Here is a 24,091-nt window from a genome sequence, read left to right on the forward strand (position 1 = left end):
GCCGGTCCGAGCCACCCCGTCGAGGACGTGTTGGAGTTGGACTACGGAGACGATGAGGACACCTCGGAACTCCTCATTTCAGAGGAGGACGAGGATGACGTTTTTCTCCCCATCGCTCAGGCCTCCATGCCTAGCTTTCCGTCCTCTCCCAGGGATGGAGCGGCTTCTCCGGCCGCCCACCTGGACATGCAGTCAGTCTGCCGACACTCTGCGACCAGGCTCAACATCCCTTGGCCCACCGTGGTCACTGAGGCTGTCAGATCCCGCTACGAGGGTAAGAAGCTGCCTCAGGCCACAGGGGTGGCAAAGCCTCTCCTTCCTGCCTTCCCGGAGCTTCTCCAAGAAGTGAGGTCCTCCTGGGACAAACACCCTTTCAGCTCCAGGTCTCCTGTCCAAGGAGCCTCCTCGCTGGACTTCGAGGGGATGGAGAAGGCTGGCATGCTTCACATGCCGCCGATGGAACCGCTGGTTGCAGCCCACCTGCACCCACGGCTCTCGGCAACTTCCTCCAGGCCTCCCGCTCTCCCTGCGAAGGCGGACCGCTTCCAGTCGGCGCTGAACGAGAGGACGTACAAGGCTGCCGCAATCTCGGTCAGAGCTTTGAATGTCTCCTCCATGCTCTCGGCGTACCAAGCCGAGCTCTGTGAGGACATGAATACGAAGCCGGACCCGGAGGTGTGGGAGGAAATCACCGTACTGACCGACATCTGCCTGCGTGTGCAGCGCTGCGCGGTCCATGCTACGGCTAAAGCTATGGGCATGATGGTGCTTCAAGAACGTGCACGATGGCTGAACCTCGCCAACCTCTCTGATAGAGAGAAGGAGGACATTTTGGACATGCCAATCGTGCCTGAAGGCATTTTTGGCTCTGCCCTGGCATCAATGCAGCAACAGTGTGCGGCCAAAAAGAAAGAGGATGAAGCCCCTCATCTCTGTCTTCCCCGTAAGCCCTCACCGGCGCTGCCGGCTCGGCCGAACCTGCCTCAGGCAGCTGCACGAGCCCAGCCTCAGTTCCGGATCCCAAAGCGCCCGAAGCCTCAAGCTGTCCAACCAGCTCCTTCGGGCTCAGCGCCTCGACCAGTTTGGCCTCAGAGGTCCGGCAACCAAGCCGCTCCGCCGTCGGGACAACCCACCCGACCCGGCGGTCAGCAGGTGAGGAAGAAGAAGAGGGCAGCCTGACGGAGTTCTTTCCCTCCCGACGCTGCAGCTGGCAGTTCCCCGTTCTCCAGCTCCTCCTGTTCGATGTTGCCATGGTGCTTGCTCTCCCCCCCCCACCCCCCCACCCCACCCCACCCCCTCACGGAACCCCTCCGGCAGAGTCCCCGAGCGGTCCGGGGTAGGGCCAGGACGTGCAACCGGCTGTGCCGGCTCAAAACACACGTCACAAGCACTCACATTGTTTTTCACAAACATGTCACGCTCAAGGAGCATTAAAAAGTTCGCTGCCGCATCCAGACAGAATGTCAAGGGTGCAGCACAAATCAATAAAAATGTCACCCATGAGCGGTTCCAGGCGGGGGCGGCCCCTGGCGGACTTACCCGCCAGCCACATGTCGTCCCCGTACGCCTGGGCCGTCAAAGCACAAAGCCCCCGTGCATGCGCAGTGGTTGCCACGAGCACCGCTGCCCCACAACCTCTGGAGGAAGCTGCTGCTCCGTGTGTCACGGCTGTGTCACCGCTCTCCACTCACATGGAGGAATGGACAGCGGTTTCTGCTTCACGTTGGGTGCTGAGAACTATTTCGAGAGGTTACAGGCTCCAATTTGCTTCTGTTCCTCCTCGATTCTCCGGCGTAGTGTTCTCCCACGCCCAGGGGTCGTCAGCTCACATCCTTCAGGGAGAAATCTCCTCCCTGCTGGAGAAGGGAGCGATATGCATTGTGCCTCCCGATCGGTCTCAGAGCGGTTTCTACTCCAGGTACTTCCTGGTCCCGAAACGGGGAGGGACCGGGATTCGCCCGATCCTGGATCTGAGGGCCCTGAACCGATGCCTCAGAAAGTACAGATTCAAAATGCTCACGCTCTCATCCCTTTTGCGTCTGATTCACCAGAGCAACTGGTTCACCTCAATCGACCTGAGGGACGCATACTTTCATATTCCCGTGTACCCTCCACACAGGAAATTTCTGAGGTTTGCCTTTCAGGGAGTGTGTTACGAATATACCGTGCTCCCATTCGGCCTCTCGCTGAGCCCGAGGGTGTTTGTCAGGTGTACGGAGGCGGCAATCGCCCCTCTGAGAAGGAGGGGCATTCGGCTGGCCACGTATTTAGACGACTGGCTCCTGCTGGCACGGTCCAGAGAGGAGGCAGCGTCAAACACGCTGGTTGTGATCCATCACTTGTGTGGTCTGGGTTTCAGAATAAACTGGCAGAAAAGCGCTTTACTCCCCTCCCAGAAAATAACCTTTCTAGGTCTGAATCTGGACTCAGGGGCGTTCACGGCCCATCTCTCGACACCGCGCGTGAACGCGCTCTCGCTCTGCCTGGCGCGCTTCCGCCTACACAGTTCGGTGCGGTTTGCGTTATGCCCAGGGACGAAATTTTGATTTCAGAAGTGGGGGGGACACAGCAGGCTTGTGCGGATTTGGGGTGGGGGGTGTTATGTAAAGACCCCTTGACACGTCACGTGCCCATCTCAATAATTGTTCCATCCTCAATATATATATATATATATATATATATATATATATATATCAAAGTTAAAAAATTTACAACTCTATTATTATTTTTATTTATTATCATTATTGAAGTGCAGTTTTGGTTGTTGACAATGGATAGGCCATTGTATTTATTGTTTTGGGTCTTTTTTTATTGTTTTTGGTGCAACATTTTCTAACAGGGAGTGAGATTCCTTTTTTATTCAATTTTTGTTTGTTATTTTTATTCATTTAGAAGTTCTGGTTCTGGACATTTCAATGTTAAATGAAGGTTTCTTTGTTGCATTTTAAAGGGTGTACTTGCATTATTATGATATATTAACATTATATTAGTGGTTATTTTGGTCTAGATAATGTTGACAATATCGTTTATCATCAACAATTTGTTGGACAAAATATCGTCCAGCAAAATGTGTTACTTTCCCAGGCCTAGTCAAAAGTATAAAAATTATTTATACATAAATGGTCCTCCTGAGATCTGGCCGTTTGTTCATTTGCTGTGTTAGAGGACATGCTGAATTTATGTTTTACACATGATCATCACCCTAACATTTGAGTGTATAAAAACATATTAACTATGTTTTTCCCCTTAAAAGTGTTTAAACAGTTGTTGCATTTCAACACACAAAAAATAAATGGAAAAAATAAGATAAATCTAATGAAAAGTGTACATCTTTGACATTAAGCTTAAAAAAATCTGTTGACGATGATGATACTGTTCATTTTTCAGAGCTTTTTAATGTGAAAATATGCATTGCAATAGATAAGTTTACAATAAAGTTAAATGATAAAAGTTTTGAAGTTACACTTCTACTACTACTACTACTAGTAATAATAATTATGATGATAATAGTAATAATAAAAAAATAATAATTATAATAATACGAATAAATTGTGTCTGAGGAGTCAGTTATGTGGAGGAGATGAGTTTGTAAGTTAGTTTTGAGTATGTGTGTGAAGGAGGAGGTGAGTCTGAGCTTAATGCAGGGGTGTCACATGTTCCAACTACGTTTTGACTTTGAAAGAAGTCTCTTATATCCACTTTTCGTTTTCTTGACATGCTGCCTCCTGGCTGTGCCTAACTACCAAAGACTCACAAATGAACACTTATTCAAATGTTATGTAATGGAAGCTGAGCTGAGCTCTGATATTACACAGCGTCTAGTTGACGATGTGGCTCAGTACCGGTGTTCCCTAGCGGCTCCAAACTAGCAAAACAACGTGAGCACGTTCTGACTGTTTACAACTTGAGTGACAGCAGCAACAGCCAATAATACGTTAGCAAGTATCAGCAGAGCCAATAGATTAGCTTTTAGGCGGGTCTAATAGTAAAGCGGTTTCCGTTTCGGTCCTAGTGCTCAACCAAATCCATTTAATGGAGCGTAACATTGTTTTTGGACGGAAAAAAGTGCAGGGGAACAAAACTGCCTTTTGAAAAAGTGGGGGGGACATGTCCCACCCGTCCCTCCCCCAAATTACGTCCCAGGTTATGCCTCAGGCTTTTGGGTCTCATGGCGTCGGCTATTTCAGTGGTACCACTCGGCCGTCTACACATGAGAGATTTTCAACGCTGGGTGGCTTCTCTGGGTCTCTCTCCAGTGCGCCACAGAGCGCGCAGGGTGACGGTCTCTGCAGCGTGCGTCGCGGCGCTCCGCTGTTGGCGTCACCCCTCCCTCTTGGCACAGGGGGTGCCTTTGGGGTTGGTTCTCGTGAGGAAAATGGTCACGACAGATGCGAGCCTGTCAGGTTGGGGGGGGGGGGGGGGGGGCTCCTGGAGGGTCGCTCTGTCAGGGGTGTGTGGAGCAGAGAGCTCTGGGGGACACACAAATTATCTGGAACTCCTTGCGGTCTTTCTGGCCCTGAGGCGCTTCCTGCCTTTTCTCTCCGGCCATCATGTCCTAGTGAGAACAGACAACACCACGACTGTGGCTTATATAAACCACCAGGGGGGGCTGCACTCCATGCGGTTACACACGCTGGCACGCAGACTGATCCTATGGTGCAGCAGGCATCTCCTCTCAGTCAGAGCCACCCATGCCCCGGGTGTTCTGAATCGGGGGGCGGATCTGTTGTCAAGAGGGACACCCCTGTACGGGGATTGGAGCCTGCATCCAGCAGTGTTGGAACAGATTTGGATCCGGTTTGGCACAGCCGTAGTGGATCTTTTTGCCTCCAAGGAGAATGCTCAGTGTCCACTGTTCTTCTCCCTGCGCGACCGAGACGCTCCACTAGGCGTGGACGCGCTGGCGCACGACTGGCCACGGGGACTGCTTTACGCTTTTCCCCCAGTGGCCCTGATACCACCCACCTTGCTGAGGGTACGAACCCAGCTCCACACTCTCATTCTGGTGGCCCCATACTGGCCAGCCATGCATTGGGTGGCGGACATTTTCCAGCTCCTGGAGGGCCAACCTTGGAAACTGCCGCTTCGCAGGGACCTGGTGTCCCAAGCGGGAGGCTCGATCTTCCACCCTCATCCAGAACGGCTGGCCCTGTGGGCCTGGCCCCTGAGGGGTGCGGGCAATTGTCAGCAGAACTGCCCCAGGCAGTCATTCGAACCATTCAGAATGCTAGGGCCCCCTCCACTAGGTCCCTATATGACTGTAAATGGAGGGTGTTTGAAGCCTGGTGTCAGGGTAGGGAGGTGTCACCCTTCCAATGACCGGTGAACGTCATTCTGTCTTTCCTGCAAGACTTGTTGGATGGGAAGAAGGCTTTCTCCACCATTAAATTGTACCTAGCAGCCATTTCCGCCCGACACTTGGGTTTTGGGAAGAAATTGGCAGGTCAACACCCCCTGGTGTGTAGCTTCATGAGGGGCGTGCGCAGGCTTCTACCTGTGTCTCGACCCTTGGTGCCCTCATGGGATCTGTCCTTGGTGCTTTCGGCCCTCTCCGGGCCTCTATTTGAGCCTATGGACGGCCTGGACCTTAAGATCCTGTCTCTTAAGGTGGTGCTACTCCTGGCTTTGGTATCTGCAAAGCGAGTTAGTGACTTACAGGCTCTCTCTGTGCACCTATCCTGCACCCAGTTTGCACCAGGTGACATGAAGGTGTCCTTGAAGCCCAACCCTGCCTTTGTGCCTAAGGCAGTGGGCTCCTTTTCTCCTATTATCCTCACAGAGTTCTACCCGCCACCCTTCTCCTCTCCTGAGGAGGAGCAGTGGCACAAGCTGTGTCCGATTCGCGCGCTCAAGGAGTATGTGAATCGGACGGAGAACCTTCGCAGGGGGGACCAGCTTTTTGTGTCATGGGGTGGGCCTCGTAAGGGGAAACCCGTCACAAAGCAGCGGCTTTCCCACTGGATTGTGGAGGCTATTTCTATGGCTTACTCCTGTCAGGGCATTCAGGCACCTGTTGGGCTCAGGGCCCATTCTACTAGGGGCCTGTCTGCTTCTTGGGCCCTTTTTCGGGGGCTGTCAATCCAGGAGATTTGTGCTGCAGCAAGTTGGGCTTCTCCACTTGCATTTGCACGCTTCTATAAGCTTGATGTTTCGGTCCCTGCAATGACTCACACGATTCTGAGTGTGGGGTCTTTGGCAGGCCAAGACGTATCCCTGTAGGTTGGTGATCGCTGGATAAGCTGTCTGGCAATACGGGAGTCTCCATATCCCATAGTGAGACATCGAAACGAATGTTAAGAAAGAGAACTTTAGGTTACTGTCGTAACCCCGGTTCTCTGAGTAACATGAGTGAGATGTCTCACCAGACAACCCTTCTTGCTGGGCGAAGCGAGAAGAGGTGTTTATCTTGAATAGTGCATGCGTTGGGACGCTTGCTACTTATAGTAGCAGGGGGACGCGTACTTCACGGTCACTGGCCAATCAGGATTGGCGTATTGAGTGCTTCTGAGGAATCCGCGGAGGGGCGTATCCCATAGTGAGACATCTCACTCATGTTTCTCAGAGAACCGGGGTTACGACAGTAACCTAAAGTTTTACTTTAGACTGTGGTTCCCATTGATTCTTCCTTCTGAAGAAAAAAAAACACTCAACGATGCAGTTCAACAGCTAAATGAACAGAGAAAAAGATGGTTAGAGTGAGTTCCCCTGTTGCTAGCACAAAAATACCATAGCAATTTATTTTGAAAACACTACAGGAAGTGTTTCTACCACGTAAATACTGTGGCTGCATGAATGTAGTTACCTCTTCTCTTCCTCCTCCTTCTTCTTAATACTGATATTACCAAGAGGTCAAAAACACAGACTATGTCCTGGGAGGGTATTAAATCCCCTCCTTAGTCACAGACTCAATTAAATCTATCTATCTATCTATCTATCTATCTATCTATCTATCTATCTATCTATCTATCTATCTATCTATCTATCTATCTATCTATATCTATCTATCTATCTATCTATCTATCTATCTATCTATCTATCTATCATCTGTCTATCTGTCTATCTGTCTGTCTGTCTGTCTGTCTGTCTGTCTGTCTGTCTGTCTGTCTGTCATCTATCTATGAGATTTTCAAAATGTCATCATTATCATTTCCACTCAGTCCTTTCTCTGGTTTTAGTGTTTTTACATGAAATGATGATTGATGATGGTTTGCATGATTTTTGCTAATGTTTCATGTCTGCTTTGTAAAATTTTACACCATTTGGTCAGAAATACTTTTGATGAAGTACAAGGTAAAGTAGTATTTCTACTACTTACTTAATGTTTAGTGTGTATTTTTTTAGTTTGATGATGACAGTAACAACCTTTCAGAGTTTACCATGCCCCACATTGTTATGCATTACAAAAGCAATCGATTCCTAATGTTTGTATCTGGTCAAAATAGTGTCAGCAAAAAATAAAATAAAATAAATAAATAAAAACATTAAAAGAACATTTCTGCCATCTAGTGGCAGGAAAACACACAAACGACAATGTCGTAAAAAGTCCACCCTGCGTGGCCGCAATACTTTACGGTATACTTGTTGTTTTAAAACTCGCTACCGAAATGGCTAACTCGTTGATTTGCAGCCTAACTCAAAGCAGGTCGACGCATCTTAATGTGAACTACTTATTTGTTTAAACTGTTGTTTTCCCATCGTTCGGCTTTAGTTGAAGCTCTGGCAGCTTACGAGCCCGGTGTGTGTGTGTGTGTTATTGTCGTTTCAGAGTGAGTTCGGTGCTTAACCGGGATGTAAAGCAGTTTGGTAAAAAGTTCATGTTCGACAATAATGAGGAAACCTGCTGGAACTCAGATCAGGTAAAACTAAATAAAAACGGTCCACACGTCCCTCTGCTTCTACAGGACACCGCTGCACATTTTCTATGTAACTTTCTTATTTTTTTAAACAAAAACAGTGATCGTGGTAATACGGTAAACTATTCAGATCAAATCTAATGTTTCAATCAATCAAAGCTTTATTTATAAAGCGCCTTCCGCAACCCTGTCAGGAAGCCCAAAGCGCTGAACATGGTACAGTTGTAGATAAATATATTGAATAAATCAACAATAAAATTAATTCAAATTACAAAATACAAATTACAAAATAGAAATTACAAGATAGAAGAAACATTCTGGTACAGGAATCCCCGTGTTGTTTGTACTGTGATGACTGATGCTGTATTTTATGATACTCGGTCACTTCTTGGGTGTCACATTGGTCAATTCTCTCCAGCTCAGCCACAACATTCATGGCATCGTAATTTTCTACATTTGTTTAGATTCAGACTTGAACACAATTTAAAAAAAAAACATGGATGTTCTTTTTCTGTCTTAAAGCTTCGTTTCACATCACTGACGTGGTATTTTATGGAGCTGATGATATTGTTTTTGAGTAATTAATTGTTTATTTTGCTATTTACTTGCTGTAGCATAATAAATACATTTACAGTTGCTTTTGTGTGTCAGTGTACTAAAGCAGCCTCGTAGAGAGCATGTTGTCGTTGACCACAGAGCTCATCAGCATACTCACACCAGTTTGTGTGTTTTGTTTCATGTAAAACCAATCATGCTCAAATCAAATGCGGTAAGTCTGCTCATTGAGCTCCACCTATTTCATTTGAAGTATTAAACAGTAACTCGTCTTTTTCAGGGTGCGTGTCAGTGGGTGCTGCTGGACTTTCCTGGATCTGTGCAGGTGTCAGAGGTTAAACTCCAATTCCAGGGAGGCTTTTCTGCTAAAGCATGCAGAATAGAAGGTAAAACACAGTAATCACACAGTGTGTGGTTTGTTTAAATTGAACTATTTTTTTAAACCGTTAAACAGAGAGGACAATGTCTGCGTTTTTTCTGCAGGTTGCCTAAAAGAAGGAAACTTCACAGAAATTAGTCGGTTTTATCCCGAAGACAACAACTCTCTTCAGATATCCTTTATTCTCAGCAAAGACACACCTGAACACTTACTTTAAATGTGGAGGAATTCTGTTGCACAAATTAGAATGATCAAACATTTTTCATTTTACTTTTTTTTCTTAAAGTTGTTAGCTCATAGCTGATTTAACAATATAAATATATTGGATTAAAGTTTATTTCTTTCGATATACAGCGTTAGACAACCATTTTCAGCTGCTAATGTGTAATGGTTTCACTGTTTTTTTTTACCCTAATATTGAAGGTCTTACAGAAATCTGACATGTTGGTACTATGGACTTCCTGCGGAGGTTTTAGGTGGCCCATGGGAAGTTTTTCTGGTACTGCTTTTTCATTATTGCCACCCTTATCGTGTTCTTAACTCCACACCCACAGCTTTCCCATACAGGAGGCCCCTGCGGTGAACAGAGTAAAAATACTGTTTGAGAACAGTGCAGACTTTTTTGGGAGAATTATTGTTTATTCCTTGGACGTCTTGGGAGAGAAAACTTCATGACCATTTTAAAAACGTTTCTCATGAGAGAGGAAGTGACCTCTGGGTAACGTATGGGATGGTGCGGTGACACTGGTGAAGGATGTAGTGCCACCTTGTGAGCGAAGGCCTTTTTTGGTCCGAATGGCTGCCTCGACTGCTGTGGATCGTGACTGTTGTGCCTTGGAAATGAACCCTCAGCCAATTAAAAAATAACTTTATTACAAACTTGTTTACAGAAGTGTTCTTCACCGCTTCACAGTCAAATAAAATAAATCTGAAACACAAATGCCACTGTTGTCCTTGTTTTTGTATAATTGGGATGCATGAAAAGTATGCGTTTAGGTGGGATTAGCCGTTTGTGTACAAATCCAATAAAACATGGCAAAGTGTTCAGATAAAACCTCTCAGTGTGACAAAGCTTCTTCCATCTCACCAAGCGCTGATGGCTGCTGGTGACTTTGTGATGCAAGCATTGTGTTTTGGTTATAGTCACGTTGGCGGCTTGTACAGTTTCAGGATATGGTCCTCCAGCACTTTCTGAACTGCAAGACAAACAAAGTCCTAATTTCTCAAAGCAATAGTTATATTACAGATGTTTTAAGCAAACATATTGGTCAGAGTTATTGATATTCTTCAGTGTAAGAACAAAATAAAGATTTGTCTTTAAGTAAAAGATTAGGATCTATGGGGGGTGGAATACATTGTCGGTGGTAAAAGTTATGGAAGCCGTCAGTCAGACCATTTTGGCACGACGACGCTGCATCAGAAGTGTTATTTAAAAAAAAGATGGTAAATGGCCTGTATTTGTATAGCGCCTTCTTAGGGCTGGTCAACCACCCAAGGCACTTTACAACAAAATCAGTCTTTCACATTCTGGTAGCCGGAATCAAACCTGCAACCTTCCGATTACTGGAAAACCTGCTCTACTTCCTGAACTACTGCTGTCCCTTAAAGATAAGTTACAAAGATCCAGTTTGTGCAAACGAAAGGAAAATGTCATTTCAGCTTTACCACACACTCAATCAACGTTGACTCCACAAGTGAAACCAAACAAACAATACAGTGATTTATTTGTTTAAATAAGGCCAAATTAAATACATAAGGCCAAATTAAATACATAGGAGAACATCGGGTTAGGTCTACCCTGTGCTTTGCTGCCTGTTACTGAATCAATATCATAGGATGTTCTAATCATTTTGTAGGGATGCATTATAATCCCCCCAGGTCTGATTGCAGGGGTATATTGTCCTCTACAGCAGAGCAGCCAGGGAAAGTGAATATTTCAAATAAAAGAATAGTTAAAGGGATTAATTTGGCCTTTCTGAAGTGCGATTCTGGGTTAATCAATGATCCTTTTAAGGCTTTGTAGCTCAATTCATGAACAGCCTCTATTGGAAGACGTTATTCTAAAAACTAAACCACAATGCTGTTAGGCAAACGTTCTTTTAGTAAACATCTTCTCTACCATTCATTTTAGAAAGAAAGCGCTTCTTCATTCCTGGATGGACTGGAATTATATGTTGTTGCAGCTGGTGGGATTCATGCTTGAAGACAACCATAGAATTCCATTTAATTAACCAGATAAAGAGAAATGTGTCCACAATGGAAGGGACTAGTAATGGTAAACGGAGTGTATTAATATAGCACCTTCTAGGGAACTATAACCCAACAGTCATTAGTCCATTCACACATGCACACGTGTGCACACACACATTCACCAGCATTATCATAGTTAACAACTGTGACTGCAGTCACACTTTAAAGTAGCCAGAATAGAACTTCGCGCTTAGAAAACGAGTTTCAACCTGATCAGACTTGAGTCCCGGGTGTTAAAATGTGTTTAGAAATGAGAATCCCACTGGAATAAGGACTGATGCTGACTTAATCAACTTAATACAATACGTTTCTAGATGACTAAGCAAAGCATTCATTAGGATGTTTTTATTTAAAATTCTCAAATCAATCACTCCCTTACAGCAACTAAAATGTGGTTAGTTTGTCAATATGTTATAATTATATATAGTTTATTTTCAGAAATAATATATTTACTATATTCTACCAATAACTCTGACCAGCATGTGTTTCAGTGACATCAACTTTAAACCTACTTTTTTTGTGTCCAAGTGCAACGGCTAAGGCCATTGGGCTGTACCCAGAGTCCGACTCGATGGTCATGTCTGCTCCTTTGGCTGAAAGAGATCACCTTACTCAGAATGAAGACATTAAAAAAATCCCCAAACCCTTTTATGACTAACAATCTATACCATACCCAGAAGTGCCTCCACACACTTGATGTGGTTCCCTCTTACAGCATAAAGAAGAGGAGTCCCACCATTCTGAGAATAAAACAGTAAAATAAAAAGTCAAACTGTAGTTACTTTCAATGTAAACGTAACTTTTTTTGTCCCAAGTTTGGTCGAAGGCTAGAAATTCCCAACTTTACCCAGTCGTAGGTGTTAATATCAACACCGTGTTTGAGCAGGGTCTCGACAATGTCCACGAACCCTCCAGAACTGGCCAGTGTCAGGGCACTCTCCCGCTCCCTTGCAATCGTTTTAGGATCTGCACCCTGTCAAATATAACCTTCAATGAACAGGATGAGTTTTATTTGAATAAAATGCATGTCTCTTTTTTTCTCACCTTCTCTAAGAGAAAGTCAACCATGGCTTTCTCTCCAAATGCTGCCGCCCACATGAGAGGTGTAAAGCCTCGTTCATCCTGTTTGCTGAGCAGGGAACTGTCTGCATAACGAAACAGGACCTCTGATTTCAAAATAAACCACAAAAAAACCCCACTTGGACACAATGTATCACCTTTGTGCAGGTGTGTGGCCACTTGTGAAACATCCCCCTGAGCTGCAAGCTGATGTATGGAAAGAGCTGTTGGTGACGAGAGGATAAAATAACCTCAAATTGTCCAGATAATGAAAATGAAGATGTAAAAAGCAGAACCAGAGGGGCGCGTACAGTCTAGTGTCGCTGGCCGGACTGTGACCTCATTCCCTCGCTGCTTGTTGGTCAGGGTGGTTGCATGTTTGAACAGGTCATCTTCATCTACATCCGTCCAGAACCAATCAGAACAATCATGTCAGTGAAGGCAGGATATTTCATTAAGTCGCCAAAGGCTGACTTCATGTGTGACGTAGACACAGGTAATACATATGTATATTTAAAAAACTTGCTTCGGAGGGATACAGTACCACTGGAGTTCTCAGGTTTTACAATGGAGGAACATTCAGCAGCGCCTGATGGCCGAATGTGTTGTCCGTTTGCTACCTCTTCATCACCCCCGCTCTCCATAATAACTGCGATAGAAGCAACGATTAGGAGCGCTGTGAGTTTATGAAGCGAATAATTCCCACTTACCGCATCCAGCTTCACAGGGACAGTCGCATTTCCTTCATGGAAAACTGAAAGTAAACTGTTTCACGTTACACAATCAATCTTGTGGCTTGTTTGCGTGTTTTCAATCCATAGTTCACGCCGTTTTTATATTAGCTACTTAATGAGCCAATTGGTTCACTAATGACACATTAATAGGTCTGAATAAGCAGCCAGTGTTACGTACCATGCACCTGGAACTCTTTCATGAGAGGAGGAACCTTATTTTATATTCATTATCTCTACCCGGACTCTTATCGTGTGACGCAAAACAACAATAATACGGAAGTGGTAGAAATCAGGTGACGAAGAAAACCAGCTCGCACTATGGATGATCAGGAGATGCAGCTAAAAGTCCGACGTGGTAAATATGAACTAAATAAATATGTAAACAACTCATCTCGCCTTTACTGTTATAATCCTTTAACACTGAAGATTATGCTAAGCTAATGCTATTATTTCGAGGTATTTTTGAGGGTGTTTTCAACATTTACCTAGCCTTCCATAACATGGGCTCATTTTGTCTGTGATTATGTTTGTTTGACTCTACAGTGAGTGACAAATTCACAGAGAGTATGTACGTCCTGGCTAACGAGCCGTCAGTAGCTCTCTACAGGCTGCAGGAGCACGTCAGGAGGTCGCTTCCTGAACTGGTGCAGCACAAGGTAGCTGCTCCTCATCCTGTCATCCTGATTAAGAGGGAAATTTGATTCATTTAGTCATCCTGTCTGAATCCGAGTCCAACCTGAGTTAAACACAGAGACTAAAGGAGGTGATCGGGCCCTTGATTGTTTTAATCCTGTCAGCTCACCTGTCACTCATGGCGTTTATGGTCTCTGTCACCACTGATCAGGTTTTCACCTGGAGCTCGAGTCTAGCTGTTGCTGTTAGAATGACTCCAACAAATGAAACACCTGTTTGTTCTTTGCTAACAAAAAGTTGTCATGTTGAAATGTCTGACTAGTTCTGAGATTATTGTTTGTATTTAGAGAATATTGTTACCATTTTTGCACAGATGAGGTTAGAATGGTAAAAGGAAAGCAAACAGATTCAAACGACAGATGTCTGTCATCAGTAAAGTCATTAAAAGTGATATTTCTACTCTAAGGATAAAAGGCCTCCTGGAGTTTCTGTTGTTCAGTACAAACCAGAACTGCAGCTTTATCTACATCATGTTTAAAAAGACAACTGTACAATGATTCGATTTAAATGTTATTTAAACTTTTTTTTCCTGGATGTTTTTAATGATTTATAAACTCATTAATTTCTCACACAGACAGACATGCAGAGCTGGGAGGAGCAAAGCCAAGGAGCCATCTACACGGTAGAATATGCATGCAGGTAAGATGACTACTTTTAAATTTTATATGAACAAAAGCCCAACCTGCACTTTTTCCTCATCTCTCAACTTTTACACTTGTGTCTGGATTTTGCAGTGCCATGAAGAGCATGACAAACAGCGGTGTGTATTTCAAAAACATCGACAGCCTTCTTCGTCAAGCTATCAGCATGAAGGATCAGATTAGTAATTCTCAAGGACGCAGGTAAGAGGCTGGAGCAAATCATCATATTTTTTTAAATGTTTATCCATCAAGGCACGTTTCTGACAGCCAACGCTTTGGTGACATTTATCTTTTTATTTTACAATGTAGCAAATGATCAAGGTGGAAAAAAACCAGATTCATGGTGCTGGAATGGCTCACGGCCTGAGTCTCAGTCTGATTAAAACGCTTGGTGGGGTTTAGATAGAGCCGTGTGCAACTAAACATTTCTGCAAACTTTAATGAAATGAAGCAGTGAGGAAAAATCCATCATAAATATGAAAACAGTAAAGATTATACAGAAAATCTTCCGTTTATTGCTTCTAACGTGTTTCACACAGTTTCTGTCTTTTTTGTTTACTTTTCTGTTGTATAAATAACAAAACAACAATTAGGGCTTTTGTGTTTGATCCTAGTTTTTATCTATCAGATTTTCAGACCATGTAAAGGTCCTAAAATGACAAAACACACACACACATTCACAAAACACACACCACTTTATGTGGCTGAATAGATGGTGGCATTTTCTCAGTTTTGTTTGTTTTGTGTTGTATTTAATTTTCTTTTAAAACCTATCTTCAGTTTTTTTCTTTTCATATAGCCTTAATCCTAAAGTGTAATATATTGGTTTTTGTTGGCTCGTTTCCTTATTTTATATAGTTAACAAGTCTTATATTTACTTTGTTTACCCCTTTTTGGTTTGTTTGTTTCCTTTTTCTGTTTGGCTCCTGCATGCAGACCACATGATGTGACCCCATCTCCTAGCCCCCTTGTCTCTGCTCCGCATGCTCCATCCTCTTCCTCATGATCTGTGGACAGAGGTCTAAGGTTGGTAGTTCCTCTGGAGACGAAGTTTAAATAAATAAGAAGTTAGTTAAAAAAAAACTTGTTTCACTTCCTTCTAAACCCAACAGCTTTTTCATATCTCATTTTAAACCTTTGAAGATTTCTTTTTCATCAGTTATGTTTCCTAGAAGTTGTTGAAGGTTTTCATGAAATAAAATTGAGGACAGGAAATATTAGGAATGCACTGATTAACTGACTGGAATCATTTACTGGAGTTTATTTTCAATTAGTGACCCATACTGGTAAAACACACGTCTGTGTTTGTAATATCAGTAAAATGTTTAAAGATTAAGTTAAACGAAGCAAACAAGGTGCAACAACACTGAATTTTCTCCTCCGGTTCTTTTTGTTTCCCATGAAGCGTCTAGCAGTCATTTCAGCCGATGACATATTTATTTAATGCACTTTTATTTTTGCCATGAGCACATAAAGATCAGAAAAGTTATAACCTGGTTTATAAAACTGAAATGCTGCAAATCTGTTGCTGCTTGCTTTAATTTCTTTTATAGAGTTATGAAAAAGTCCTGAAATCTGCTTACATTTGAGATAAAAGATAAATGATCTTTACTGTAGATGTATAATGGTCACAGGGTCCAACTACTAACTGACCAGAAATTAAAAGGAAAATGACATTTTTATGTTTTTATTTTAGTTCTTAGAGATGATTTAGAATCTGCTAATCCTGGATTTGTCCGCTCAGCATTTTGCAAAACCCAGAACAAATATTGCAAATATTTGGCACGAGTTACTTCATACAGATGAGTAAACAGTTACTAATTACATTTAAAGATGAGCTTGATACTTGAGTGTCATGTTTATTTTAATCATATTTATGATGTGAATACTAATGAGGCATTGTGTTTTCCTGCTTACACAGAATTTGTAAAAACGTGAGTATTTTATTTAATTCGGTTCTCTGTAGGTTGTAGTGTGTCTGGATCCACTTGTGCAATCTAACCCCGGCTTTCCACAGGAGCCGTCAGCAGCACGTTACTGCAGCAGCACGTCATAGCTGCTGATAGGAACCGCTGTGGTCAACAGAACCTTTTCCACCGGAGCCGTCGGCAGCGCGAGTCGGCCGCGTCTCAGGAGCAGCATGTCGCGGCCTTTACGCGCCGGTTCTATTTTCTACGCGCGACGCCTCTAAAACGGATCAAGTTCGACATTTTTGGGGAAGGAAAGACAGGAAATCGTTCGCGGAAATGGAGAGAAGCTCCCGAGATTTTCAGAATAAAGAACGTACTGCCTTCCGGTCGCTTTACTTTAAAAAAAGGTTACTAACTGTGCGGCCCCGTGAGAAGTTATCACCTAGCTAGCGGTCTCCGTTGTTTTTCAGGTCCATATTGGCGATTATAAAATGGACAGAACATAAAACACAAACCATGTTGTAGTTTTCTCCTGCTTGTTGTTGTGTTTACTGACGAAGTCACTCGTGTGACTTCGTGCTCGGTCGGTGACAGCTGCTCCCCTGCTGCTTCGCGTCTCGTGGGAAGGGCCAAGCAGCAGTTTACGCGAGCAAGACGTGCTGCTGCAGTAACGTGCTGCTGACGGCTCCTGTGGAAACCCGGGGTAAGAGGTCTACGTCTGCACCCATCATCAGTCCAGTCCACTAAAGATTCTTTCTTTTAAAGGAATCTCTGCTTGTTTTGTTACACAAGGGTAGAGTCTTTAGCAGAAATCCCTGCTTTTCGTGCAAGAACACTTCTCATTTCATTGTTCACGCCATTCCAGGGCTTAACCTGGGCCTGTAGTAAGCCAGACTCAGTGGAAAGAGTCCTGTGCATACGGGGGCAGCTCCCACCACTGCTGTACCCGTCTTTATCAGCCGAGGGTCCCAGGGAACCTTCACCCGTGGAGTACTGCTGTGGGTACGGTTCTCGTTGCCTCAGATTCCCACATGGGGCGTAGGAGATCGGAGGCTGGACGTGAGACTGGCTGCGGTGAATCCGGGGTTTGTCCACACCGACTCTTAGCTCGCAGGGTCGAGAGACGGCCGTGCTGTTGCTCCTGTGGTCGTTTTCAAACAGGGTGTCAATGTGGTCGCTCTTGTAATGCCTAGCAGTACGGGAAGCTTTGACCAGGGAATGAATCACGGCCACCAGCAGGATCAGGATCCCAGAGGAGAGTACACAGGCACAGGCAATACCCGTCTCCATCTCAAATATCAGGAGCATGTAGATGGACATCGCTGCAGGGAAAGAGGAAACTAAATTATTTTAGCTGCAGCCCACAAACACCGAGTCACTAATGAGCCAGATGAGTAGAAGCTAAACACGTATGTTGTTGTGTTTGCCTGCAGGAAACGAACTATGGACTCAGGCATGCTGAAGGAAGGAGGTGAGAGGCCCAGCCCTGGGATGTGACTCTACGTTGTCTGTCCTCCTTCCTTTCTGACTGCAGTTGAAGTGGGGTCAAAGGCCTGACTCCTCCCATCACAGTGAACTGACTAGCCCACTCCACTATCACCACAGTAGAAGCCCCTCAGTGAAACCAGCACTGCCAGGTTCAGCATTAAAAACACTTAAGTCATGGCTGCTCAAAGCATGCATTGTTCTCCCAGGGCGGCGCGCTGCATCAGAAGGAGAGCAGCAACGCTGTGCTCCCTCCGATGTTGTACATTCAATACCCCAACAACGTTCGGGACCCTAGCTTTAGGTTGTTGTGAGTTCGTCGTCACAGAGGGACGTCTACAAATCCAGTGGATGTCAAATGATGTAATAGTGAATACTGACAATTAAACAAAATAGGAGAAATATGCATTTTTTGTGGTTTTTGTTCAGTTTTCTCTTACCTGCCAAGTAAACTGTGACCCCCAGGCAGAATAATCCAATCGCCACGTGTCGTACGGCTCTGCTGTCCAGAAGAAACCAGTCTGCTCTGTTGAAAGACATCTTATGTTACATTTTGTGTCTGATCCGGTGAGTTTGCATAGTAAAATGTAAGCATTTGGTTATTAGTTATTTAGTTTTAATCAGTATGCATGTTGAGACAAAATGATTGTTTACACCACACTTTGGAATGTGCCCCCTGACAGCACGGAGGTTCTGGGCCAACTGGCCAGCGAGAGGCCGAGTGCTGGGTGAATAATAAGAGGAAGGCTATTGTTTAGGTGGGATTGGCTAGGGTTGAGGGGTGGGGGTTGACCAGCAACACTGCAGCGTGGGCCTCTGCTCTCTAACTCATACGATAGCCCTCCTTTTTTACATTTCTGAAACAGTCCACACCAAAACGCAGCAGTTAAATTTAGCATCCAGGACAAGGCTGTGGTTTGTCGCATTAACGACTGAAGAAGATTGTGTGAGCACGAGGGAAATGCATGTAAACAGCTTAAATGTGTTCTTTTTCTGTTATGGCAACAGTTTTAGTGCAGAAAAGAGGAACCTATGTAGAAGGAGAAGAAGAAGAAAGTATCATTTCTATAGCGCCTCTCAAGATAAAAATCACGAGGCGCTTCACAAAAAATGTAAAAATATCAAAAAACATTTAGAAAATGTTTACAAATATATTTAAAATGAGCAAAAATGGGCAAATGTGATTACAAAAAAATGTTAAGGAAGAGAGAGTGAGCAGGAAAGAGGGAAATCAGTGGAACCTGAGGAAGGTGGAATAGGTGGGGAGAGCAGAATAAAGAGAGAGTGGTGTAGGATGTACTACCATTTCCTCGCTTCACCAGTTTTCATGGCACGAATAAAATCCCATGAATCTTATTTTAGACCAAATGTAGTGATGATATATTTTTGTAGATTGTTTTAAAAACATCTTTCAATGCGATGTGAGTTTGAGCAACTAATCATGTAATAACTGCCTGAAAGGGTGCGCTGATACCTGATTCAAGATGTCAACAATACTAAAATGAAAATACGGTAGCACTAAAAGGTTATTTGTGTACCACATTTCCACAGGTTAAGTGTGATTAAAATTCAACAGCATTTTGTGATCATGCTATAATAGTGGAAAGTGCAACACCAGCACGAAAGCTCAACAGATTTAATTAGCTTAGGGCAGTGGTGTCCAAGACTGGACTTTGAGGAACACAGTCCAGCACATTTTAGAGGTTTCTCTGCTTCATCACACCTGATTTTAATCAGTGGGTGATCAACGGGCTTCTCCTGAGCTGGATGACCTGCGGAACAGGTAATTCAAGGTTTTGTTGGAGCAGGTAAACAACTACAACATGCCTGATAGGGGCCCTCAAGAGACGGGGGTTGGGCATTTCTGGCTTCGGGTTTGCTATAGGCCCAGATTGTAGAAAGTTAAGGATGATGAAAATGTCTCAATTGTTTTCCAATATTGAAAAAAGCAAAACAATGACATTTAATTTATGTCTGATGCATATTTAGTATATTAGGAACCAGTATTTGTGTACTTGTGCTACAACCAGTCAACAGGGGCCGCTCCTTCTGTTCAACTCTTCAATATCTGTAAAATTTAGATGTTTTATTGATGTTGTTGACTAGCCGTGAAACTCAAAGCTTCCAGTGGTTCTCAAACGTTTGACCTACTCTCCATAAAATGGGCTGTGGCATTTACAAATAGATGGTCATAATGAGGGCATGCAAGCTGGATGATTTTACATTCTGTTAACAGATAATGAAGGTATGTTGTAGGTACATCTTTAAAACGTCTTCGTTAAGAAAAAGTAGTTATTTCTGACCAGACTGAGAAGCTAACTGCTAGTTACAATGGGGCCAGTTACATAAAGTAATCTAAAAAGTCTCCAAACAGTTCATAAAAATATTCACTATGTATGTAATGATTGGAGAGCTGTAACACTTCAATGCAGAATGTCATGTTTCTGTCAGAATAATTAGCCTAGCTAATGTGTGACATTATGACAATGTATGAAGAACTTCACATGAGCTGCAATAACGTTTGTTTTAGGACAACATAAACCCCTTGTTTATTTGCCCCACTGAGTTAAACTTATGTCAGGTGTACACTGGGCCATCTTTGGACCGTTTTGGGTCAATTTTTCTCTCGTGCAAGAATCTTTGAGGTCAGTGCGAGTTTTGTGTCGTGCAGCGAAAAACACCTCATGGCCAGCTCCCAATCAGCAATCGCACAAATATCAAACACGTTTGACATTTTGCTCATCCCTCGTGAGGGTATCGAACTGTTGAAGCTGCGCTCCAACCAAAAAGTACGAGAGCCGCCTTACACAGCGCATGTGTTAACATGGCGCCCCGGCTAGTTTTGTATCAACACACGTTGTTTCTTTTTCTTTTTACACTTTTCTCTGCACAGAATGACGAGGATAGTCCAGTAAGTGTGTTTGCTGAGTTTATGTCAAATTATACAGATCCTAAAATAATTTACTTCCTTTTTTCCTTCCTTCTCCATCTCTCTTAAACTACCGTGTGTCGTTCTACGGCAAGCCCGAAGGACAACAGACATCAATAACAAAGTTTGTATTTGTTCATTTTTGCAAATAAAGGTTGTCAAATATATAATTTATTTTTTATTTATTTGCTTCAATGTGTTGCTACCACACATATAGCATGAGCAGTCAGGTCGTATCCAAGCATGCAGTCATATGGGCCATTCCCATCTGTACCGGGTCGGCCCGGGTAGCGTAGGTTGTTTACATATCTGGGTGGCCTGGTATTTTTCTGGGTCAACCAAGGCTCATTCTCAGCCCTCTTCTCGAGGGGGTCTGCTTCAGGCCGACCAGGGCCAACACACCCACTGCTGACAGCAAATTCACACCTTCCATTAGAGCAAGCCTCTGATTGGTGGGTAGAATCAGCCCACATGGGCTTAAGACAAGCATGTGTGGAATCAACCGGGCCAGGCTGGGGCCGAATGGGGCTACCCGGCCCGGGCCGACCCGGTACAGATGGGAATGGCCCAATACAGTGTGCAAGCATGACTCGTGAGCTTTGCTCTGTGAGGAATTTGTACAGTTTGACATGAAGCTGAATGCAGTGAGTGAAAAAGTTGCCTGTCTGGGCAGAGTTAATCTCTTCAAACTAAAAATTTTAAAGAGTTAGCCAGTTTTACATCATCAAATGAACCAGTTCTAAATACCTGTACTAATCCAGTCTTATTTGATTAATTTATAATGTCTTTTTTCTGGCACTCGAGGATTACAGATGCTTCCCTCTTTCGCTCCCTTATCTTTTTCTTCCCAAGGCTCTTTGTCCTGTCTGCCCACAGAGCGCTTCTCTGCAGTTCTTCTGAAAAACTCTTTTTTTACTAACCATGGATTTGATAAACTGGTCATTCAATGCGATCGATACGTTTTTTTCAACAATGAGAACGGAGCAGGGGGCTCCCACATTTCCACAGGGGACGCACCCGGTGGGATATATTTTGCATTCCTGGAAGATCATATGCCTCTCCCAGCTATCCATTGAGGACATCGAAGACGTGTGGATATTTGGTCTGATGATCACTGGATTTCTCCTGATTGGAGTGGGAGGATATCTGGTTTTCTGGAAATTTGGGAAGACGGGAGCGATTGGAGGGCGACCCGCACCCACGGAAAGCACCGTCCTTGTGGAGACTTCTCAGACTGGGACGTTACTCGAGGTGAATCGTAAGCTGGGCAATGTTCTAGCTGCGATACCGGTATTAGTGCGCAAATGGATGTCATCTCGGAGAGACGGTATGGACAAGTTTAAAACCCAAAATTGGCTTCACTGAAGGACTGGAAATGATCCCTGACCCAAACAAATTCTTGTTATCTGAATCTGACGCCCTGGTAGCCTTGAGCTGCAAGCAACTAAAAACCCCCACGAAGGAATGCAGACAGATGCTGTGAAAACCCGTGTGTGTTGTTAGATTCCCCAGAGTTCGCTAAGTCAGAAAAAACATTCTGTAACCAGTTGTTTTAGCATAAAAGCAATGGAAGGGAAGGCTTGCATTCACCTACAAAAAAAAAGCACTACAATGTGTGTGAATTCACTTACATTGTTTTATGCTAAACTAAGAAAACCAACTGCTGCCAGATCATATTGGGCTGGTTATAAAATGCTTTTTCTGACTTGTCTAACTCTGGGGAGTCTTAAAAAGACACAATTTTACTGAGCGGTGGAATATTCCTTTAAGTTAAAATGTATTTGTGGAAACCACAGTTTACAAGAAAAAACTTGAGTGTTAGATTTATGAGTTTGTGTGCTCTGTTGTTTTTGAGATCTGCTAAATAAATCTTATTTGCATTACTTGGAAACCCTAGCGAGTTATTGAGACAGTTCTTTGATGTGTAATAGAGAAATAAGTTTGTATCAAAAAGGCAGAGGATGAAGGGTTTAAGCTTAAGAACTTTTATTTCTTTTTTTTTTGTGAGGGAGATTTATCGGCCATTATATCGGCTATCGGCCTTTGTTAAAAGTTTTATATCGGTATCGGTCCCAAAAAAAGCATATCGGTCAGGCCCTAGAAGAGATATGAGCTTTTGCAGGTGAGCTATGGTGTTGTGCTAAACTCTGAGTGTTTTGCCTAATGATCTTAGAGGTTTGAGAATGTAATTTCTGTTTCAAGGTATGAGCCAAACCAATGGAGAAAAACTGTAATAGGAATCACTTTTCTATAATTCTATTAACTCATTCACTGCCAATGACAACTAAAGTCGTCATTTGCATTTTTTTTTATTACTGTGTGGGAGTGGGAACGAGCCCCCCGCACCGTGAGAACAAACATCCCAGCTCTGAAGCCGATCTTCATCCACGTACGTCATACGTCACGTGATCAGGAAGCTGAAAATCCATGTGTTAGGAGATCATTTTGGGCCGCTGCTGTAAAAAAAAAAAGGTCAGGCGCAAACCGGAAAAGCTTCTGACAATCACAATTCGACAACTAATTACGAAATAACGAATAACGCGCGGATTCTTCCTGATGTGAGAGGTGAGTCTCCTCTTTGTTTTGGTAGCTTTGGCGTCAACATCATCCTAGATCCAAGACTCGGTGACTCTTAAAAAAACAGTAAAAACGCTGTCAGCGAAGGGCTTTTCTGATCAGAAAACGGCTGGCAGTGAATGAGTTCATCAACATTAAAGTCCCCAACTTTGTGTTTGACGGCCATCATGGGGCCCCGACCCTTATATTGAATCATCTTTAAACAGTAATTTGGAGATTACAAGTGGATTAACTGAACTTTCCATCAGTTGGAAAAACATATATTAGCAACCACTTGAAACGGTGTGTATAATTGGGTGTATTTTTATTTTTATAGCTGTGCGTCACACACGCGTAGTCCAGCTGCTGCAGGTGTCCAAACACTACCTCTCTGTGTCCAGTCCTCCTCTGCAGACCTCGGTGGAAAAGTAGCTGTGGAGGAGACACACGACTACGGAGCCCAGGTTGAGGGTGAGGGACAGAGCCGAGAGCACCGTAGACACCGGCAGCAGGACGGGCCAGACGTGAGCGGGGATGACCGAGGAGGCGGCGAGGGAGGCGGGAGACTCCCTCATCGCCGCGTGCTGATTCTGCAGCTGGAACATTAAAATCACCGATAAAACTGCCATGCTGGCCGATAAGATCCCCATCAAAGACAGGACAATCAAAGATCTCTGGCTGTACTTGAGCGTCATGTTTCAGCCCGATAGCTATCCAGGCGGGCTGCTTCAGAAGAAAGGGTTTAGTGGGGAAAGTTTCTTCTCCCAGTCTTTGAACGCAACCTCCCGAAGATCCTACAGCGTTCCAATTGCAGAGTGCGCAGAATAAAAATACGCAACGCTGTCCTGCGGAGGAAAAGTGCTTTCCTCCGCTAGAGTTCAGGTTGCTTGTTGCAGAAGGACATCCTGTCGCCCAGCCTGAGCATGTGAGCGGGTTTAAATCCCCGGATTAAAAAGTTCGCGGTAACAATGGACTTTTTATGTTGGGCGGTCGGAAACAATGCCTTCACGTGCAGCTGGGAGAGCTGAGAGGCACAACACAAACACA

The 24,091-nt window shown here is 44.1% G+C and overlaps 4 protein-coding genes across 11 annotated transcripts; 2 read left to right on the top strand and 2 right to left on the bottom strand.

The window, feature by feature from the left end:
* Positions 1-7,531: 7,531 nt before the first annotated feature.
* Positions 7,532-9,727, top strand: nr2c2ap (nuclear receptor 2C2-associated protein). The gene is made up of 5 exons (XM_070553913.1): positions 7,532-7,642; positions 7,766-7,856; positions 8,689-8,794; positions 8,892-8,959; positions 9,340-9,727. Exons 1-5 carry the CDS (start codon positions 7,605-7,607, stop codon positions 9,460-9,462), a joined length of 426 nt encoding a protein of 141 aa, XP_070410014.1. The 5' UTR covers positions 7,532-7,604; the 3' UTR covers positions 9,463-9,727.
* rfxank (regulatory factor X-associated ankyrin-containing protein) lies at positions 9,644-13,084 on the bottom strand. 7 transcript variants are annotated; one of them, XM_070553912.1, is made up of 10 exons: positions 13,009-13,071; positions 12,807-12,861; positions 12,641-12,745; positions 12,408-12,494; positions 12,255-12,320; positions 12,082-12,182; positions 11,885-12,010; positions 11,711-11,777; positions 11,550-11,630; positions 9,644-9,983 (listed from the first exon to the last, which is right to left on the bottom strand). In XM_070553912.1, the coding sequence occupies exons 3-10, from the start codon at positions 12,738-12,740 to the stop codon at positions 9,931-9,933; spliced, it is 681 nt and encodes a 226-aa protein (XP_070410013.1). In that variant the 5' UTR covers positions 12,741-12,745; positions 12,807-12,861; positions 13,009-13,071; the 3' UTR covers positions 9,644-9,930. The 7 variants fall into 7 exon arrangements, with proteins under 7 accessions (XP_070410013.1, XP_070410009.1, XP_070410011.1 ...); XM_070553908.1 differs by having other exon boundaries at positions 12,082-12,320; positions 12,623-12,745; positions 12,807-12,850; positions 13,009-13,084; XM_070553910.1 differs by having other exon boundaries at positions 12,082-12,320; positions 13,009-13,081.
* borcs8 (BLOC-1 related complex subunit 8) lies at positions 13,049-17,965 on the top strand. 2 transcript variants are annotated; one of them, XM_054733720.2, is made up of 6 exons: positions 13,049-13,185; positions 13,374-13,486; positions 14,098-14,162; positions 14,258-14,365; positions 15,101-15,190; positions 17,508-17,712. In XM_054733720.2, the coding sequence occupies exons 1-5, from the start codon at positions 13,149-13,151 to the stop codon at positions 15,168-15,170; spliced, it is 393 nt and encodes a 130-aa protein (XP_054589695.2). In that variant the 5' UTR covers positions 13,049-13,148; the 3' UTR covers positions 15,171-15,190; positions 17,508-17,712. The 2 variants fall into 2 exon arrangements, with proteins under 2 accessions (XP_054589695.2, XP_015831727.3); XM_015976241.3 differs by lacking the exon at positions 15,101-15,190 and having other exon boundaries at positions 17,508-17,965.
* Positions 16,719-23,879, bottom strand: tmem221 (transmembrane protein 221). The gene is made up of 3 exons (XM_015976233.3): positions 23,432-23,879; positions 18,000-18,085; positions 16,719-17,396 (listed from the first exon to the last, which is right to left on the bottom strand). The coding sequence occupies exons 1-3, from the start codon at positions 23,737-23,739 to the stop codon at positions 16,858-16,860; spliced, it is 933 nt and encodes a 310-aa protein (XP_015831719.3). The 5' UTR covers positions 23,740-23,879; the 3' UTR covers positions 16,719-16,857.
* Positions 23,880-24,091: the final 212 nt, after the last annotated feature.

This window comes from Nothobranchius furzeri, chromosome 8, assembly GCF_043380555.1.
Source record: "Nothobranchius furzeri strain GRZ-AD chromosome 8, NfurGRZ-RIMD1, whole genome shotgun sequence".
NCBI classification, from domain to species: domain Eukaryota; kingdom Metazoa; phylum Chordata; class Actinopteri; order Cyprinodontiformes; family Nothobranchiidae; genus Nothobranchius; species Nothobranchius furzeri.